Source organism: Bicyclus anynana, chromosome 9, assembly GCF_947172395.1.
Source record: "Bicyclus anynana chromosome 9, ilBicAnyn1.1, whole genome shotgun sequence".
NCBI classification, from domain to species: domain Eukaryota; kingdom Metazoa; phylum Arthropoda; class Insecta; order Lepidoptera; family Nymphalidae; genus Bicyclus; species Bicyclus anynana.
Window position 1 is genome coordinate 1,183,406 of NC_069091.1, and position 16,862 is coordinate 1,200,267.

At 40.2% G+C, this 16,862-nt stretch overlaps 3 protein-coding genes across 3 annotated transcripts in view; 2 read left to right on the forward strand and 1 right to left on the reverse strand.

Annotated features, from left to right (window-relative positions):
- Positions 1–1,478, forward strand: part of LOC112043209 (uncharacterized) — a 29,589-nt gene extending 28,111 nt beyond the window's left edge. Inside the window, exon 6 of the mRNA XM_024078517.2 lies at positions 32–1,478. Coding sequence (XP_023934285.1) covers positions 32–302 — 271 coding nt within the window. The 3' untranslated portion in view covers positions 303–1,478. The remainder of the gene's footprint in view (positions 1–31) is intronic.
- Positions 1,479–2,459: 981 nt separating this feature from the next.
- The window catches only part of LOC112043205 (dynein axonemal heavy chain 2), a 65,119-nt gene continuing 50,716 nt past the window's right edge, over positions 2,460–16,862 (reverse strand). Inside the window, exons 71-81 of the mRNA XM_052883583.1 lie at positions 16,545–16,749; positions 15,680–15,865; positions 14,916–15,100; positions 14,164–14,305; positions 13,455–13,535; positions 12,956–13,123; positions 12,247–12,349; positions 11,142–11,299; positions 10,310–10,425; positions 8,991–9,124; positions 2,460–2,743 (exon numbers count right to left, since the gene is read on the reverse strand). Of these exons, the coding sequence (XP_052739543.1) occupies positions 2,604–2,743; positions 8,991–9,124; positions 10,310–10,425; positions 11,142–11,299; positions 12,247–12,349; positions 12,956–13,123; positions 13,455–13,535; positions 14,164–14,305; positions 14,916–15,100; positions 15,680–15,865; positions 16,545–16,749 (1,618 nt within the window). The 3' untranslated portion in view covers positions 2,460–2,603. The remainder of the gene's footprint in view (positions 2,744–8,990; positions 9,125–10,309; positions 10,426–11,141; positions 11,300–12,246; positions 12,350–12,955; positions 13,124–13,454; positions 13,536–14,163; positions 14,306–14,915; positions 15,101–15,679; positions 15,866–16,544; positions 16,750–16,862) is intronic.
- Positions 3,349–8,907, forward strand: LOC128198350 (uncharacterized). The gene has a single exon (XM_052883335.1). It carries the CDS (start codon positions 3,919–3,921, stop codon positions 5,020–5,022), a length of 1,104 nt encoding a protein of 367 aa, XP_052739295.1. The 5' UTR covers positions 3,349–3,918; the 3' UTR covers positions 5,023–8,907.

Below are 16,862 nucleotides of genomic sequence, written 5' to 3' on the forward strand. Positions count from 1 at the left end.
TCATTTACCTAATTTTTGTTTTTAAATTCAGGTGTACATGTCCAGCGCTCTTCAGAAACCGGATCAAAGATGGCATCTGTTCCTGCGTCTGCGATTGGCCTGACACCACTAAGAAACGCGACTGTCTTTCTCTAGCACGAGGGAAAGAACACTTCGGATTGAGGGACAGAGTGTGCCTCGCCCAAGGCGACTGTGTTATGCCAAGCTGTGAGTACGGACCCTATGAAAGGAGTGCAGGAAGATGTCCCTACAGACGAGTAAAGAGGAGATACCATTCGAGAAGATACCAGGAAAAAGTATGACTTAGTGATTTAGGGACCATCTAGGAGGTCGTTGAATCTACGAAATGTGACATATAAGAGGAGTAAGGTGTTAGAGTCGCAAATGAGATTAAGTTATTTATTTCCTAATTAGCAAAGGCCCGCGATGTCGTCTGCATGGAAATCGGTATTTTCAGTGAATTTGGCTATCAATGTGACAAGCCCATAATTATTATACTGCCCCAAGTTACATTTAAGATATCCGGTAGTTTACGTAAACGTCACTTGGACGTTGGAGAAAACAGCACGAAAATCCGTCCAGCACTTCCGGAGCTTAGCAAGAAACTCAGAATACAGAAAACACCAGAATCTACGTTCAGCTGTCATTATAAAGCACGCATTGTGCCCAAAAATTATACCGTCAACAATCACAACACACAGCATAGGTACACAGAATTACTAATCGCTTGTTCGTGAAATTACACCAATTTTGGAGTTTTCTGTATTCTGAGGCAAGAAAGATAAACAGACAAGAATTTTCAAAATTTGTGTTTTGTGTTCTGTGACTCTTTTACTGTCCCATATATGTTTCTGCTTACTTCATTCATTGTGTAATGAATAGGTTTTATTAAGTACTTAACTTTAAAGAGCCGCATGTAGCAAAACTACAGCTATTTTCTCAAAACTTTTAAGCAGAACACGAAACGGAGACTTTCAAAAGGAATAATTATTCCAGTTTCTGCCACATTTTCCACTGATGCTTTCCCATTGGAAGTAGTGTGATGTTAAAGCCTATAGCATTATTTGATAAATGAACTATCCAACACAAAAAAAGATAATGTTTGATAGAGCAAACTCAAGGCTAAGAAAGGTTAGCCTTAATTTGATTCGCTATGCATCGTACATATTCGGTGGAAAGACACCCTAAGTTACTAATATAATATTATGTATATTTACACAAACATACATACACATTTTATATATAAAGAGTCACTATTATATAAGTGCCATATTAGTTAAAAGTTTATTATTATAAACACGAGTATAATAAAGTTGTATCATTTATATTTTCCTGACTATCTGTTTAAGATGAAATGCATAATATTTGTATTCGTTATATTAATTGTTAGATTTATTACAATTAAATACGCCTACCTACTTATAAATAATAATAATTAGTTCTAAGTTGTAAATAAAGATTTTTGATTGAAATTTAAATTATTGGTTTTTATTTTGAGCTAAGTCGATATACCTTAGCTTTTTTTTAAAACATGAAATTGCTCTCTCTTGTCATTTTTGACGGCCTCCGTGGCGCAGTGGTTTTACAAGACGGAGGTCCTGGGTTTGATCCCCGGCTAGGCAGATTGAGTTTTTCTTAATTGGTCCAGGTCTAGCTGGTGGGAGGCTTCGGCCGTGGCTAGTTACCACCCTACCGGCGAAGACGTACCGCCAAACGATTTAGCTTAGACTTACGATGCCGTGTAAAAACCGAAGGGAGTGTGGATTTTCATCCTACTCCTAACAAGTTAGCCTATTTCCATCTTAGACTGCATCATCACTAACCATCAGATGAGATTGTAGTCAAGAGCTAACTTGTAACGAATAAAAATTAAATATGTCATGATGTGCATCATGAAACTCTTCCATAATTTTGGATTTTGTATGATTTGAAGCTATTAAAGGCCTACATACTCCACTAGGTCATCTCTCTATAGACCTTCCCTTCATCTCTTGTTATATTTTGTGCAACTTGTTTCTGTAGACTATATGTGGTTTTTCCTTTGCATTACAAATTAAAGATAAGGTACACCTATGAGAGCCGTGATAGCCCAGTGGATATGACCTCTGCCTCCGATTCCGGAGGGTGTGGGTTCGAATCCGGTCCGGGGCATGCACCTCCAACTTTTCAGTTGTGTGCATTTTAAGAAATTAAATATCACGTGTCTCAATCGGTGAAGGAAAACATCGTGAGGAAACCTGCATACCAGAGAATTTCTTAATTCTCTGCATGTGTGAAGTCTGCCAATCCGCATTGGGCCAGCGTGGTGGACTATTGGCCTAACCCCTCTCATTCTGGAAGGAGACTCGAGCTCAGCAGTGAGCCGTATATGGGTTGATAACGACGACGACGACGAAACAACAACTCTGGGAATTTTATTTGATTTGTTTAAAAAGCTTTAGTAAAAGAAAAAAAAAATTAAAATTAATATTTATTGGAATTAAATTAATGCTAAGATCAACACCAAAAGAGAGAATGACAAAGTATCAGTTTGACTTCGTAAATACAAGCTGTTAGGTAGTAAAGAAAAACGATTGTATTCCATACTGTTAGGTGGGAGCGGGTTAAGTGGCCAGCGTGCAGAGCATGGCGGTGCCGCGCTTCACCCAGAAGTCCGAGGTTTGCTTCCCGGCGGGCAGGTCTATGGCCACCACGAAGGCTCCTTTACGCAGCGGATAGTAATAGCATGGACACACGTAGCGATCTGAAGAGAATACTTTGATTAACAACTTGTTTGGTGAAGGAGGGGGGGGGGGGGGACTCCCACTCACACACAGACACATGATACCAAACTTCTAATATGCGTCAACGACATAATATCTCGTGATAAGGGAAAGACATACTGCGCGGATTATAGTAATATCGCAATGAAAGATACAGGAATACAGTGTAAACTCCATATATGATTAAGTCACAGAACTTTATAATTTACACTTACACACACACACACTAACACACACGCGCGAACGCACACTCACACACACACACACACACACACAAACACGCAAACATACACACACGCTTACAAAATTTTGTTAAGATTTTATAGAACACTTTTATCTTTTAATGTTAATATAGGTACCCGAAGAAATTGTATTGTAGCTTTGTATAATATGTATATTTTGTAATCTTTGTGGCCTTAGTTTTAAGCCTATTTAATCTAATAATTATGTACCTACTGTTACGCTGTTGATTACAAATAAATCTATAAAATAAAAAAAAATAAAAAAATAACGTCACTTGATTTAACGTCAAACTCCCTACGTCGTCGACATCCGATGGCTTTGGCATTCAATGGATGTGTAGTGAGGCTCGGTGTAGTCCAAGTTTTATCATATATTTATAATAACGCGCGGTGTGCCACCAGCCGCCTTCTATTGTTTAAAAGTGCAACATAGCACATTCCATTGATGTGACGACCATTTTACTTAAACATAGAATACATCGTACCTTCCACAAACCAAGTCGTGTTTTATTAATATCCTTAAAAACCTACAAGGGGCCCAGAGCCCCACATCTCATGGCGACCCTGCCTTAAGAACTAAAGGAAAAACACAAGATGGGAGGAAAATGTTCAAAAGAAAAAACCATAGTGGTAGCCCAAAATGCTAATGGAAAAGCAGACGCACGTGAAATCGAGATAGAGCATGGGCAAATGTCATTAAGTGAAATATTATTAATAATTGTGCTTGCTATAATTGTAATCGGAGTGATAATCTATTGTTATAAAAAATGTCATAAAAAATCCATAAATATTTTAAGAAGGGAAATGAATTTGGCGAGTGTATCCAGACCGGACGTGTCGCAATTGCAGATTTGAGGCCGCGACCCCACGCGAGTTCCGAGAAATGCACACGTGGGAGTGCTTACGTGACTTAGATGGCGTTGGAACAATTAAATATATTAGTAGAAAAATTAAGCGAAATTAGAACATATTTAGTGAAAATAGGACCTACGAGAAGAAAAGGTGAAATATTAAAAGTAAAGTACAGTGCTGCAAAAAAGTGTTATGACAATTATACTACCTTAATAGGGATTATTCATACTAAATTAAGTGAGGACGAATACAATCAAGAAACTCAAAAATATATAGTGGACAATAAAGTTAGGATAGAAAGTTTATTTAAGGACATCTATAATTTATGTAAATTGCAGGAACCAATTCCAGCCATGGAGAATAAGGTCAATTTTGATTTAAAGACGGCCACTAGCCTATTACCGGAAATGAATGATGACGAGACAACTACATTAAAATTAATAGACGCTACTGAGTTGTACGATTCAATGTTAAATGACCAGGGTAAGTCGTTTCTAATAAATTTTATTTTGAAAACGCGTTTATCTCGACATGCAAAGTTACGTCTTTGTCAGACATATAACGACGTAGAGACGCTACTTCGTGATATGCGCCTACACTTAATTACAAAAAAATCTGACAGTGCTCTACAAAGCCAATTACAGACGGCTGTACAGGCGAATAATACTATAAAAGATTTTGGTAAAGAAATTGAAAAATTATTTGCAGATCTCACTATAGCACAAGCTGAGGGAGATTCTGCGAAATATGAAGTATTGCGTCCTATAAATGAAAGGATCGCAATAAAACGATTCGCTGACGGTTTAAATAGCCAAAGACTAGGTACTATCATAACTGCCCGTAATTATGGATCTTTAAAAGATGCTATAAGAGCAGCAGAGGACGAGGCCTTATCATATACTCAACCGCCATTATTGTCGTTCCGCGGAAGAAATAATTATTATTGGAACAGAGGAAATTATAACCCTAGAAACCAGTATAATAGCAATAGACCCCAATATAATAGTCACTCGAGATTCTCTAACACGGTACCTCGTGGACATTCTGGTAATTCGCGAAGACCGTACAGGTATCAAAGGCAAGTAAACTATTTTAACGATTCTTCTCAAGAATCTGCAGTTACACCTACAGAACAAAACACTTCTGGAAAATTTTTTCGTCCCTAAATTTATATTTTCGGGAAACAGTTTAAATTGGGTTAATTTTCAAAGATATGGTCGAACAATAGATCTATTAGTAGATACTGGAGCGTCGCTTTGTGCAATTAAACGCAGTGCTTTAAATAATTTGGTTAAAAAACCACAATTTAATAAAGATAGATTCGAAATAAAAGGTGTTGGTGGAAGTCTTATGTCAGAGGGATTCATATATCTTGATATTTATTGTTATGGTAGGAAATTCGTACATAAATTTTACGTTTTTCACGATTTACCTTGTTGTTCATCTGGAATTTTAGGGCAAGATTTTCTATCAAAATATGGTGGGATTGTTAACTATAGATATAAATGTGTAACCTTAAGGAATAGATTTAGCATAGTAAGATTAAGTCTTAATTGTAGTGATTTGTTAGAAATAGAACCTAGGTGCGAAGTGATTAAGTATATTCCAACTAATAAAAATAAGGAGTGTGTAATTGTTAGTTCTGAATTGACAAATGGTGTTTTTATAGCCAATTCAATTTCAGCGCCGAAAAATGGATGTTTAGCCATTAAGATATTGAATACAACAGACGATAAAGTAGTTTTAAGAAATATTAATCCTATTATACACGATGCAGATGATTATTATGTAAGCGATTTTAAGTCTAGTTCAGTAAGTGCCAATCGAGTGCGTGAATTATTCTCTTTGTTAAAATTACAAAGCTATTTAAACGAAGACGAACAAGTATCGATTGAAAATATTTGTGCTAAATACAGTGATATTTTTCATTTGCCAAATGATAAGTTAAGCGTAACTAATATCTATAAACAAGATATTAAATTAAAAGATAATGTTTCTGCAGTATATAGTAAACCTTATAGGTTACCTTTTGCACAAAAGAAAGAAATAACAAAGCAAGTTGAAGAATTACTTAAAAATGACATTATTGAAGAAACTTGTAGTGATTGGTCAAGTCCATTATTAATAGTTCCAAAGAAAGCAGATAAAACAGGTGAAAAGAAATGGAGAGTAGTTATAGATTACCGAAAGTTGAATGAAAGTATTAAAGATGACAAATTTCCACTTCCTAATATAACTGATATTTTAGATTCATTGTCAGGTTTTGTATATTTTTCACATCTAGATTTATCACAGGGATATTATCAAATTGAATTAGAACCAGAAAGTAGGAAGTATACCGCTTTTTCAACTAACCAAGCTCAATACCAAATGAAAAGACTTCCAATGGGTCTCAAGATAAGCCCAAGTGCATTTTCAAGAGCAATAACAGTTGCTATGACTGGTTTAAATTATGACAAATGTTTAATATACTTAGATGACTTAATAGTTTTAGGTAGAAATTTAGACGATCATAATAAAAATCTAATCAAAATATTTGAGAGACTTAGAAAAGTTAACCTTAAGTTAAATCCATTAAAATGTGAATTTTTAAAAAAAGAACTATTGTATTTAGGTCATATTATCTCAGATAGTGGAATTTTACCGGATCCAGAGAAAGTAAAAGTAGTAAAAAATTACCCAGTTCCTAAAACAACTGATGATGTAAAACGTTTTGTAGCATTTGCAAACTACTACCGTAAATTTGTCAATAATTTTGCTAGCATTGTTTTACCTTTAAATAAACTTTGTAGGAAAAACATAACTTTTATGTGGACATCTGAATGCGATGATGCATTTAATAAATTAAAAAATATTCTTATCAGCCCACCAGTACTAAGCTACCCAGATTTTTCGAATGATAATGAATTTATATTAGAAACAGATAGTTCTGGTTTTGCTATAGGTAGTGTATTATATAATAAAGATAGTAAACCGATTGCTTATGCAAGCAGAAATTTAAATAAAGCCGAACTTAACTACCCAACCATTGAAAAAGAGCTACTAGCTATAGTATGGTCCGTAAAATACTTTAGACCTTATTTGTATGGACGAAAGTTTAGAATTAGAACAGACCATAAACCGTTAGTATACTTATTTGGTATGAAAAATCCTACCAGTCGTTTAACGAAATTTAGACTTTGTCTGGAAGAATACGAATTTGTAATTGAATATGTGAAAGGAAAGAGTAATGTAGCGGCCGATGCATTATCTCGAATGATTGTGGAATCGAGTGAGTTGAAGGGTATGAGTGATAAGAGTGAAAATGAGAAGTATGTTAATGTAATGACGCGTGGACAGCTTAAGAGAGCGAGAGAGTGTGAGAATTCAGACAATAACACGGATATTTCTCAAGGAGATAACATTAGGACTGATCACCCAAATGTTGTTGAAATACTGAAAAAGACAGTTGATGACACGGAATTGACATTCATCGATGAAAGAAACCTATTTAATATTTTAAAAGATAAGAAGCTTTATAAACAAGTATCGAAAAATAAAAACTTCGTATATGTTAAAGAAAGATTGACGATTTATACATGTTTAAAACTAAATTCTTTATCAGCGAGGGCGCGAGACGTCTTGTTGAAAGAGTTAGAACAATTATGTAAGGAAATAAAAATAAATGAGCTCATAATTATAAAAAACGATTTTAATATAAAAATCATAAAATCAATGTTGAATAAAATAAATGATGATAAGAGTGAAAATAAAAATAAGTTACGCTTTTGCGTAATAAATAATGTTCAAAGAATAACTGAAAATGATACAAAGAAGTTAATACTTAATGATTTCCATTTATTACCAACTAGTGGTCATGCGGGAATTAGAAGAACACTGAATAATATTAAAAAATATTATTATTGGCCACGCATGGAGGCCGATGTTATAGAATTTATCAAGAAATGTGAGAAATGTCAAAAATGTAAACATCATAAACATGTTAAAGAACCTCTTACAGTAACAACAACAGCGAGTTCAGCGTTAAATAAGATATTCTTAGATATTGTAGGACCTATAGATAAGGATGATTTAGGTTATAAATATATTTTAACTATACAATGTGAACTAACTAAATATTTGGAAGCATATCCATTATTTACAAAATCAGCACATGAAATTGCTAAAGTATTTGTTGAAAAATTTATATTAACTTACGGTGTGCCTGCAGTTGTCGCTAGTGACTGTGGCAGTGAATTTATTTCTAATATCATGAAAGAAACTTGTACTATTTTAGGTATACAAAAATTATTGTCTACAGCTTACCATCATGAATCTATTGGTGCATTAGAGAATACACATAAAAGTTTAGGTAATTTTCTAAGAATACAAACGAATGGGTTCCCAAACTCATGGAGCTCTTGGATTCCATTTTGGAAATTTTCTTATAATACAACAGTACACAGTGAAACTAAATATACTCCACACGAATTAGTTTTTGGTCATGTATGTGTATTACCTAATAATCTTACATCAAAAGTTGAACCTTTATATAATTTTGATAGTTATCCACACGAACTAAAATATAGATTACAGAAAGCTCAAAATGATGCAAGAAATAATTTAATAAATAGCAAAGAATTGAGAAAAATTAAGTATGATACTAAAATAAATCCAGTAAAATATAAAAAGGATGATTTAGTTTTGTTGAGAACGGAAGATACGAAAAAATTGGAAAATTTATATAAAGGTCCATATACAGTTATAGAAGATATGTCACCAAACGTAAAAATTAAAATAGATAATAAAATTAAGTTAGTGCATAAGAACAGAACAGTTCCATTTCATACATAAATTGTAAGATTTTATATTTTAGTCAAAAAAAAAAAAAAAAAAAAAACGGTGAAGGTGTAGTGAGGCTCGGTGTAGTCCAAGTTTTATCATATATTTATAATAACGCGCGGTGTGCCACCAGCCGCCTTCTATTGTTTAAAAGTGCAACATAGCACATTCCATTGATGTGACGACCATTTTACTTAAACATAGAATACATCGTACCTTCCACAAACCAAGTCGTGTTTTATTAATATCCTTAAAAACCTACAAGGGGCCCAGAGCCCCACATCTCAGATGGATGCACCCTGACGTCTCTTACTTTTGAGTTTCCGTCCGGTAGCCCTGACGGGCTTGAAGTGCACAGGAGTGACGGGGAACAGCAGCTGCATGGGCAGCGGCTCCTGCAGGTGCCCCTCCTTGCGCGTCCAGCTCGCGCCCTCCAGGAACAGGCCCCTGACCACAGAGGACTATGTTCATACATCATCAGCATCAGAGAGATCACCAGTATCTCTAGCATATGATGATACATATCTCGTGAAAGAAATAGGCGAATTGTCAACCAATGGTGGCGGAGTAGTCCCAGTCCCATCTTTTTCCACCTAACGCAACGAAATAGCGATATTACCGGTTTCCGGTCTATTTATCTTCATGACATACATCGATTGAACGCATGTTAGGAATCCAAAACAACAGAGATCAGTGAACTCCCAGCACAGCGTGGCCAGCACTCTATCAACTGCACCTGATGTACACGCCGCCGTCCCGGGGCGGGCGCACGAAGGCGCTCTCCTCCAGCGGCAGCACAGTGAACTCCCAGCACAGCGTGTCTATGGCCAGCACTCTATCAACTGCACCTGATGTACACGCCGCCGTCCCGGGGCGGGCGCACGAAGGCGCTCTCCTCCAGCGGCAGCACAGTGAACTCCCAGCACAGCGTGTCTATGGCCAGCACTCTATCAACTGCACCTGATGTACACGCCGCCGTCCCGGGGCGGGCGCACGAAGGCGCTCTCCTCCAGCGGCAGCACAGTGAACTCCCAGCACAGCGTGTCTATGGCCAGCACTCTATCAACTGCACCTGATGTACACGCCGCCGTCCCGGGGCGGGCGCACGAAGGCGCTCTCCTCCAGCGGCAGCACAGTGAACTCCCAGCACAGCGTGTCTATGGCCAGCACTCTATCAACTGCACCTGATGTACACGCCGCCGTCCCGGGGCGGGCGCACGAAGGCGCTCTCCTCCAGCGGCAGCACAGTGAACTCCCAGCACAGCGTGTCTATGGCCAGCACTCTATCAACTGCACCTGATGTACACGCCGCCGTCCCGGGGCGGGCGCACGAAGGCGCTCTCCTCCAGCGGCAGCACAGTGAACTCCCAACACAGCGTGTCTATGGCCAGCACTCTATCAACTGCACCTGATGTACACGCCGCCGTCCCGGGGCGGGCGCACGAAGGCGCTCTCCTCCAGCGGCAGCACAGTGAACTCCCAGCACAGCGTGTCTATGGCCAGCACTCTATCAACTGCACCTGATGTACACGCCGCCGTCCCGGGGCGGGCGCACGAAGGCGCTCTCCTCCAGCGGCAGCACAGTGAACTCCCAGCACAGCGTGTCTATGGCCAGCACTCTATCAACTGCACCTGATGTACACGCCGCCGTCCCGGGGCGGGCGCACGAAGGCGCTCTCCTCCAGCGGCAGCACAGTGAACTCCCAGCACAGCGTGTCTATGGGCCAGCATTCACCGCGCGCTGTCGTCTGCGAAGTAGCGCAATAGGTTTATACAAATCGGTCAAGCAGTTTTAAGTTTTGGAGAGCGACAAAAAAATTGGGAAAGATATTATATTCTTGGACTCTTACGTCATATTAAGAGACCGCAGCAGCTTTTTGCGGAGTTTAAGCGAGATTAAACCTTTTTTCCAGTAGAGCTCCTATATTCATAGATGAAGAATGGAGAACAAAAAACTTTATAACTGCGTCTCCTGGATTCGGGGCGATAAGACAAAATACAGTTTTAAGTTAAGTATTCCTAAGACAAGCAATTTTTTTTCTGAACGTTTTATTGCCGTAAGCTTCTTAATAGGACCTCAGCGGCGTCACCGGGGGTTTGGGCGAGCGCAGAAGCATCACCTAATGGGCCCAAAGGCTGAAGCAGAGTAGATGGGCGGAACATCTCTCTAAGGGCGTCTCTTCTGAGACTTGGACCTCGGCTTAGAAGACCGTTCAAAAAAGGGTGTTTTTGCCTGAGTGTATCAGTCCGGGTGCCCCCGAGATCGTGAGTTAAAAAACCCGCGTTTGGGTGACGTCAGATATCGGAGACCTTATCTTCGCCGGCGAAGAGGCTGTGTAACTTGTGTTTGTGTTGCCTGAGAAGCATTGTCGCTGGTCATGCCATCGACAGGATCGTAAAGGTCGTTTTTTGGGCGTCTAGATTTACAATTGGCGTTGGAATAGGTTTCTCAAGAAGTCCATACCTGCATCACGGCGGTCAGGAAGCCAGTGGGCGCGACCAGCGCTGGCAGCCAGCACAGGGTGGGAGGGGACCGGGGCGCGTTGGCCCATGCAGTCAAATGTGCCCCGCGCAAGTACAATTCGCGACACCATGCGCCTAGCGGCTTCATTGAAGGACGAGCTAAACATAATATAAAGATATGAACAGTGCTGATAAAGAGATAGTTTGCATATATTTTGTATGGCTGGCGAAAAATAATAATAATTGTTGTCAATAGTTGGTTGAAGATGATACTTAGAAGCTTGTCTAGCCTTGAAGGTGCACAAAGCACTCCACATCTTAGAAGTCCTGACGACTGTGATTAAAAATTTATTAGATTACTTATTCTACTTTTTGGGATATTTTTTTTATCCATGTCCGATTTCATTATAACAAATATGCTTTAAACTATCTGCCTTATCTACCCGTTAAACCGCATTAGGTTTTGTTGATTACTCTTCTGAATAATATAAATTTAACATAAATCAATTAGTTACTTATTGAAGTAGTTATTATATATTTATTTAAACAGGAAACCAACAGGTTACAATAAAATATAAAGAAATATTAAGTTACAGCAATTATTGCAGACCCACTTATTGGTTGCATTAAGGATAAGGATAAGGCTTAGTTCGCACTACTGCAGTAATCCAGCCGAGTACAAACGATTTTTGGGCAGTTTATATTCTACATAAACATACATACAGTTTATATTTTGATGGCCTCCGTGGCGCAGTGGTGTGCGCAGTGGATTTACAAGACGGAGGTCCTGGGTTCGATCCCCGGCTGGGCAAATTGAGATTTTCTTAATTTGTCCAGGTCTGGCTGGTGGGAGGCTTCGGCCGCGGCTAGTTACCACCCTACCAGCAAAGACGTACCGCCAAGCGATTTAGCGTTCCGATACGATGCCGTGTAGAAACCGAAACGGGTGTGGATTTTCATCCTCCTCCTAACAAGTTAGCCCGCTTCCATCTTAGACTGCATGATCACTTACCATCAGGTGAGATTGTAGTCAAGGGCTAACTTGTAAAGAATAAAAAAAAAAACATAGGTACACTGTCAGTGTTCTTACTGCAAGAAATACCCACCTTTTTGCCAAAACGACGGCACTCTCCCCTCAAATATGCAGTTGTACATGATCTCCAGCATTTCCGACATCACCACCAAGCCTTCTATGGCACGACGGAGTTCCTACGGGAATAAACATTTCTAATTTTACAATTGAACATTGAAAAGGCTGGAAGAAGACGACCAAGCAAGATTCCTCGAGCCTAACATGGGCAAGAAGGAAATGCCTCGAAGCTTGATAACACCGTGTGTGGTCAACTGGTCATGGATAGTGTAGGGCAGTGGCGGATTAAAGGTCCAGAGCGCCCTAGGCAATCACTTTATCGGCGCCCCTGTACATGGCTATCATAATAGTCATCATCATAAAACTAGTTGTTTTTGTAATTACGATGACGTTGTATAATCAAACCCTAGATTTTAGTAGACCAGGACCCACGCTAATCTCCCTCTGGGAAATAGGCCTTTATGTGTGTTGACAGATTATGGTGTGGTATGAATATATCACTAGTGATTTAGATTATAGATCAGCATTTAGTTATTAATCGTCGATATGTTATTTTCATTATTTATTTAGAAATTCTGAACTCGCGCGCCCCTTGTAACTACACGCCCTAGGCATGTGCCTAGTTTGCCTTACGGATAATCCGCCTCTGGTGTAGGGCGTTGATTGGTTGGCGGGCTGGCATCTCGTTCGCCTGCTGGAGTTGTTCACCTGCTGGAGTTGTTCACCTTGAGCCCAGCGACGATGGCGGATATGAGGGCGTTGTAGTAGCCGATCTCCTGCAGCAGCGACACGCACATGGGCATCACCACCTCGGGGCCCATCATGCGCTCCGTCGTCTCCGCGTCGATGCGCGCCGGCAGCTTCGACAACATCTCTGCCGCCAGTTCGTCCACCTGACAGAGTTATCAGCTTTAAAAGACCTAAAGATAACTTACGTAAAAACCTGACCATTAATAAGTTAAAGTGTTTTTTAGAGCAGGGGTACGGTGGCAGTTGCTTGTATGACGTTCTTAATAAATGCTATTGACGTGAATCGTGGCAAACTTCAAGGGTGAAACGGGCGTCCATCGTACCCATGCTATCTGTAAAACACTTAGTACATGCGAAAGTATAGCGAGTGAGTATTATGTCCTTATTTGTCATGTTGTCAATTTGTGTATATTCTGTATCTCGTCACGTTAAATGTACTATGTGTTAATCAGTGTCTTTCTTTTGTTTTTATACCTTCTGATCTTCTCCCCCGCCGCCTCCGCCGCCGCCCGTTGAAGCGAGCGCAAACAGGGTTGAGCACATTATTCGCGCGTCCTATGGATATTTGAAAATAATAATAAAATAGTAGGTTAGGGGTGGTTAGAGTACTGAAAGCAGAGAAAGAAAATAATGAATGAGAGCTAAAAGAAGTAACAGATGAGGCGCCCTACGTTACTTCTATCGCCCGGTAAGATAATGTCTTATATCGTCCATCTGCGTAAGAAAATGTTATGCCTCATGTGTTTAGCACTTGTAGTTTTGCTAGCAACCGTACTTTGCAGACCAAAACGCTGTTTAAACGTGAAACAAATGAACTCACATTAGTTAGTAGTTAGTAGAGCCGTGATAGCCCAGTGGATATGACCTCTGCCTCCGATTCCGGAGGGTGTGGGTTCGAATCCGGTCCGGGGCATGCACCTCCAACTTTTCAGTTGTGTGCCTTTTAAGAAATTAGATATCACGTGTCTCAAACGGTGAAGGAAAACATCGTGAGGAAACCTGCATACCTGAGAATTTTCTTAATTCGTTGCGTGTGTGAAATCTGCCAATCCGCATTGGGCCAGCGTGGTGGACTATTGGTCTAACCCCTCACATTCTGAGAGGAAACTCGAGCTTAGCAGTGAGCCGAATATGGGTTGATAACGATACGAAATGTAGTTAGTAGTGATATTAGTACAGGTACCTGTGCCAAGGCAGCGACGTCAGCAGAGGCGTGCTGTCCCACGGACTCGGCGCGCTCGTACGCCGGCAGCAGGTCCAGGAAGTCGCGGTACGACTCCAGGCTGCCGTCCCGCGGGATGTGGTACGCTGGGATACTCGACAGTCTAGTCACAAAATGTGAACAAAATGTGATTAACGACGTCTAGAATATAGGAACATATTACTGGCAATCCACCACCTCCCATGATTTCACAAACCTCGTGGCTATATGGCCTCAATCGCAGGAAATGAAACCTAAAACTTGCTTACGATGTGGTCAGTGTTTCTGTGCCTCTTTGTCACTTTTTGCCAGACATTTGTTTTCATTGTATACATTGATAGAGAACAGTTGGACAATTAGCACAATTGACCAAAAAAAATAACCTCAGCAAGCATCATCACAAACGCTTCACCAAATTGTTGGCAATGTGAAAGATCTAAAGATCGATTAAAATAGTTTGTCTTTCTTTTTGTCATAACTTAAATTTCAAGAATAATTGAGGATGGTACTTATGAAAGTGCAAAGTATTGTCAATATTGCGCAAGCAACTTTTATTATAAGTGTGAATTCCGAGAAATCATGTCAGCCTGATGATGGCTTTCAACGTGATCTAAAATGAAGGACTCCAAGTAAAGTCTCAACCAAAATAATGGTCTCAAATTAAATGGAGTCGCTCAAAACCTTTGTTTATTAGTAGACTGTTGGGTTCACACGTAACAGGTTCCGTCAGTCACCTGTAAAACGGCGTGTCGTGAGCCTCCTCACAGAAGAACTGGTTGATGTAAGCGATCAACACGCGCTTGTCCCAGTCGTCGGTGATGTGGCCGCCGTAGTTGATGATCGCGAACAGGTAGCGCAGCGCGTCCCACGGCACCTCGTCGTATTCCTCGAGGTAGTTGGCGAGCAGGTTGTCTGATACCTAAGTAAAGTACCAGGATATCTTTTAGGGTTATGTTGTTTAAGACATTTTGATATTAGTTTGCACTTTCTCCCAGCGAAATATTCGCTGGACACGCTTTCACGCTTTTAATGTTTGGAACTCTCTACAAAAGGCTTATGTCCTGCAATGAACGTCCATCGGCTGATATGATGATGACTTTCTTCCAGTCGTATAAAATTAATGCTAATGATTTGTGTAAATTGGCATCCTTTGTTTCACATGCAACGTTTCGCATCGACGTTTCTAATAAGAACAGCAAAGATGCCCTTCCGACTTCTGTGTTTCCTAACACTTATGATTTGTGCACCTTCAAGGCAAGAGTAAATAGGCATTTTCTAGGCAAGCGCGCTCCAACCTAGACTTCATCATTGCTTTCCACCAGGCATGATTGTAGTCAAGCGCAAGTCTATTATGAATAATAAAAAAAGAGAAAGTATGGATACAGGAGATATGGATATTTCAATATTATTCGTCAACCACATGTCTTTTACTCACGTCAACATTTCGTTATGGGATATCAACATATCGTGCATGGTACTGACGTCGGCAAATACTCACCTCAAAGTCAGAATCGTTAAAGCTGTACACAGCGTTGTATCCAAGATGTCGGAACCGCTTGCGCGCGATCAGCGAGCAGTGGAAGAACGACACGCAGAACAGCAGGCGCCGGTACTTGGGCGACGCCTCGTCGAACTTGTCCTCGTTTATGTTCGCGAACAGACGGACCATGTTGCCTTTTAGACCCTGAATGTGAAAATTGTTGCTAAATACGGAAGTTATGGAATTAAAAGTCTATTCAATCATATGATATTAATCTGATTGAACTTTATCTAAGCCATTACTGTGCCGTGGGTGACAAACAATCCGAAAGACCATATCATAAAAGTGAATAAATATTATTTGGACCTACCAAATAAATGACTAAAAGCAGCTAAATTGTAAATTAAGATTATATGCCAATAGAAATGGGTGTAAGAGTAATACTGGCAAAACCTCTCTCTGATAAGAGATCTCTTGAAGCAAAATAATTTATCTTTTAGACTCATAGAATTTTAATACAGGGGTTGAACAAATTTTGAGGGTATGATAGTAATCATTTTTAACCCATATTCAGCTCGCTCTACTCTCAGAATGAGTGGGGTTAGACTAATAATCCACCACGCTGGACCAATGCGGAGTGGCAGACTTCACACACGCAGATAATTGAGAAAATTCTCTGGTATGCAGGTTTCCTCACGATGATTTTCCTTCACCGAGACACGTGATATTTAATTTCTTAAAATGCACACAACCGAAAAGTTGGGAGGTGCATGCGCCGGACCGGATTTGAACCCACACCCGGAATCGGAGGCAGAGGTCATCACGGCTCTATGATTTGGTGGTAATTTTACCAATATTTACTAGTTTTTGAAAAAAGTGCTACCTGCGGCGGTTCAGTGGTCATCTTGATGGAGCGCTGCAGCACGCCGAGCGGGAACTTGTCGTCAGGCATGGAGGACAGCCACAGACGGAAGCGCGGGTGGATGCGCGGGTTGTCCAGCCCGCGGATCGCGCCCAGCCACGTGCATGCCAGGTGACAGTTTGCCAGAAACACCCAGCCGCCTTCGCGCATGCCGTGCGCTAACATCCTGACATGGCAATTTCGAAATATGTCATCATCATCATATTAGCCGATGGACTTCCACTGCAGGACATAGGCCTTTTGTAGGGGCTTCCAAACATCTGATACTGAGCCACCTAC

Excerpts from the sequence above, each read along its gene's own strand:
- LOC128198350 (XM_052883335.1), top strand. The coding sequence starts at position 3,919 with ATGGCGTTGGAACAATTAAATATATTAGTAGAAAAATTAAGCGAAATT.